This window comes from Tuber melanosporum (genome assembly GCF_000151645.1).
Source record: "Tuber melanosporum whole genome shotgun sequence assembly, scaffold_182, strain Mel28".
Lineage (NCBI taxonomy): Eukaryota > Fungi > Ascomycota > Pezizomycetes > Pezizales > Tuberaceae > Tuber > Tuber melanosporum.
The window spans coordinates 130,150-133,641 of record NW_003298844.1 but is presented as its reverse complement, the minus strand read 5'-3'; the positions used below and the strand labels follow the sequence as shown (position 1 = coordinate 133,641).

At 48.1% G+C, this 3,492-nt stretch overlaps 1 protein-coding gene; it reads right to left on the bottom strand.

The window, feature by feature from the left end:
- Positions 1 to 550: 550 nt before the first annotated feature.
- GSTUM_00003622001 (uncharacterized protein) lies at positions 551 to 2,988 on the bottom strand (the record flags this gene model as incomplete). XM_002837309.2 has 8 exons in its annotated part: positions 2,580 to 2,988; positions 2,336 to 2,474; positions 1,583 to 2,246; positions 1,425 to 1,526; positions 1,272 to 1,352; positions 1,013 to 1,179; positions 924 to 942; positions 551 to 798 (listed from the first exon to the last, which is right to left on the bottom strand). Exons 1-8 carry the CDS (start codon positions 2,840 to 2,842, stop codon positions 551 to 553), a joined length of 1,683 nt encoding a protein of 560 aa, XP_002837355.1. The 5' UTR covers positions 2,843 to 2,988.
- Between the last annotated feature and the right edge of the window lie 504 nt (positions 2,989 to 3,492).

Sequence of the window (3,492 nt, the reverse complement as noted above, 5' to 3'; positions counted from 1 at the left end):
TCGTCTAAAATCTCAGCCAAGAGGTGGCGAGGGTAAGAGGTAAAATTGTACTCGAGTAATGCATAATTACCGAATGTCTCATATGTCACTCGTTATCGTACATAATCCGTTTGCTGTTGGGAAGAGAGAGAAAAAGGAAAACTGCCAGGTATTCTGGGGGACGCGGGTCAGGAATTGGTTGGTATAGGGATCAAGAAATATTGAGGGAAGTGGAAAGGAAAAAAAAAAAAAAAACACGCTGAGAAGACGAAACGAAACTGAACGAAAAAAGCCTAGCCCGAGAGATCTAAAACATCCCTGTAGCAAGTTAGTGGAGGATTCCTTGCGAAGAGAAAAAGAGTTTTTTTTGGAAAGGTCTAGAAAGACCCTATCCCGGAACTTAAGCCTGCAGAATTATGATACTGTTTTTTTTGTTTTTTTTTTGGCAATGGCTAGTCAGAAGCGGAGCATCTGCGTCGCCGGGGATGCAATTGGAGAGGGGGGAGGGCTGGGAATGGATGAATGAAGTTTTATTCTATATCCTTCAACACACCAATTCGGGCGATCCCTTCTACTCGAGGTCCTCATCCGCAGCGTCGTTGTCCACCCACCCCCGGGATCTCTCAACGGCTTTGCCCCAAAGGTTAAACCACTTTTCCCTAGTGCCCTCGTCGGTTTTAGGACTAAACGTCTTGCGGTCGTCACGGTTGACGCTTTTGAGTTCATCAAACCCTTTCCACATGTTCACTGCGAACCCTGCCGCTATCGCTGCCCCAAGTGCCGTTGTTTCTCGCATTTTGGGCCGGTCAACATCGATACCTGTGGCCAGTCATAGTTGTTATCGTAGTTAGTTTATTGATGGAAAAAGGGTAGAACCTGGCTGTGGGTTTTTTAGGGGGTTCGTTTTTTCATCGCCCACACTAATGGGTTTAGTTGTCACTTACCCATAATGTCGGCCTGGAGCTGTGAGCTCGACATCCTTGGTCAGTGGCGGAGGGCAAATCGTTTTGGAAAAGTGATTTTAATCCCATACCTGCATACAAACATCGGAATTGCTCATACCCCCATCAACGGCAAGCGCATGCAACGCCGTTCCACTATCTTTCTCCATTGCGGTCAAGATGGCCTTTGTCTGATAGCATGTTGCCTCGATGGTTGCTCTTGCAATATGTTCCTTGGTTGTATATTGTGTGATACCGACTGCAAGAAACCCTGCATAAGTTTTCTCGTTTCCGACACATGCGATGCCGCGACGGGAGCGAACCAAATGAAAGAGAAATCCAGCTACTCACATATGGTACCCTGGGCATCATCAATCCAGTACGGGGCAAAAAGGCCAGAGAAAGCCGTCACGAAAACGACGCCGCCTGTGTCTGGAAGGAGTGCCATGTTAGCTCTGTGCCCCGGGTAACTCTTGGTATCAAATCTTCAGCGTCTCCACCTACCAGGTACTTTGGCAGCAAGTTCGCCTATTTCGCCGGATTCTTTTATGAGCCCGAGGTTATCTCGCAGAAACTTGACGGCCGAGCCAGCAACAGCGATAGATCCTGGACACACGAGCTTAGTCGGGGGAAATCACCCAGCGGGCATTGGGAACACGCACCTTCTAAGGCATATACCGGCTTGAAGCCCTTGAAGGCATAGGCCACCGTGGTTAGAAGGCCGTTCTCCGACAAGACCGGCTCATAGCCGGTGTTATAGAGGAGGAAACAACCAGTTCCATAAGTATTCTTCGCCATTCCGGGAGTGAAAGCACATTGCCCGACCAAGGCAGCGCTCTGGTCTCCGAGGCAGCCAGCAATTTTTGTTCCAGCGAGAGCACCATCACTAATGCTGCCATATGCATCGGGGTCTGAGGATGGGACGATCTTTGGTAGTTTCACTCCCCTTACCCCAAACCAATCGATTAGAAAGTCATCGTATTCCAATGTGTTGATGTTACAAAACATAGTCCTAGATGCATTAGTTGGATCGGTAACATGAAGTCCATTCTTTACGCCGCCGGTAAGGTTGTATAATAACCAGGTATCAACCGTCCCGAACGAAAGCCGATCCTTTTTGAGCGCAGATTGGACAGCCGGAACGTGTCGCAACATCCACATTAGCTTAACACTCGATGGATATGTGGATAGCGGCAAGCCACAGAGTTGCTGGAGCTTCTCTGAACCTCCTTTTCTGCGCAATTCGTGAACTAATTTTGAGGTTCGGGTATCCGGCCATACGATGGCATTGTAGAGCGGCTTTCCTGTTTCGGTATCCCATACCACCTGGGTTATGATAAATCGCAAAGACGAAAATTTAGCGATAGTCGTCTTAATAGAAAAAGGGTAAATTTGGGACAATGTGGGGATATTACAGTTGTTTCACGCTGATTTGTGATTCCCAATGCTTTGATATCACCCACCCCATAACCTTGGTCGAAAAACATTTTAGTGGCGTTTTCTATGCACTCATTCACAGAATTTAAGATTTCATATGGATCATGCTCAACCCATCTGCATATGCCCATGGAGAGATTAGCACCTAGATTATCGGCATAAAATACGCATTTTTTTTCTGGGGGGAGTGTTTTTTTTATGTATATATCCGGGACCAATTACCCCGAGTGCGGATATAACTGTTCAAATTCGACTTGGTGACCAGCCCGGGGAGTACCGGATCCGTCGAAGATCAGAAAACGTGAACTCGTAGTTCCCTGGTCAATTGCAGCAGTGAAAGCCTCGCGCTCCCCATTTTTCAGGCGGGGAGGAACTATAGACCGTCTCTTCGATGTTGCTGTGGTCGATTGAGAGGAAGCGGTGTGTAACGACCGACGGCTATTTCCGCTTGTATTCTTAACGGGCTTTGAAGAACCGCTACCCATGAGGACCAGCGACGAAGAGGCGTGGGAGGAGTATGAAGGAGAGGAAGAGAACCGAGAGGGCTCGTCGTAGCACGAGGGGACGGACCTTTTTTTGAGAAGGGTCGACTGTACGGAGGAAAGGCCGTCGGCTGTTGATGAAAAAGTGCGGGTGAGGGTTGGTCTTTTTGTGTGCAACGGGAATAAACGCAAGCAGGTGCTAATATTGCGCGGGCGAAAGCCAACCACAGGGGAAGGACCGGTTGAAGAAGGAGGGTAGAATTTCGTATAGCTTTGACTTGGTAGGAAGGGTGGAAATAATGTAGGGCGGACAAAAACGAGGGAGAGAGAATTATAAAGGTTGGGCGCGAAGAAAAAGGGATAGTACCGGTATGCGCCCAAGAGCATGGCGACGATAGGTGGGAAAGTCTAAAATTATTATATGTAGTTTACAGTACAAGTGCTGTATGGTACAGTACGGTGCTCGAGTGCAGTATTTGGATTAATGGGGAAAAGGTATGGGTGTGGTATGCCGAGTGGATGGGTGTGTGTATGCGGGGTGGGTGGGGGAAATTTTCTTTGCTTTCCGCAAGCCAACCTTCTTCTAAATTACATTCAGCTTCCCCCCTCTCTATCGCAGACGGTTGCTAGTGTGATTAGACTACATACTGGTA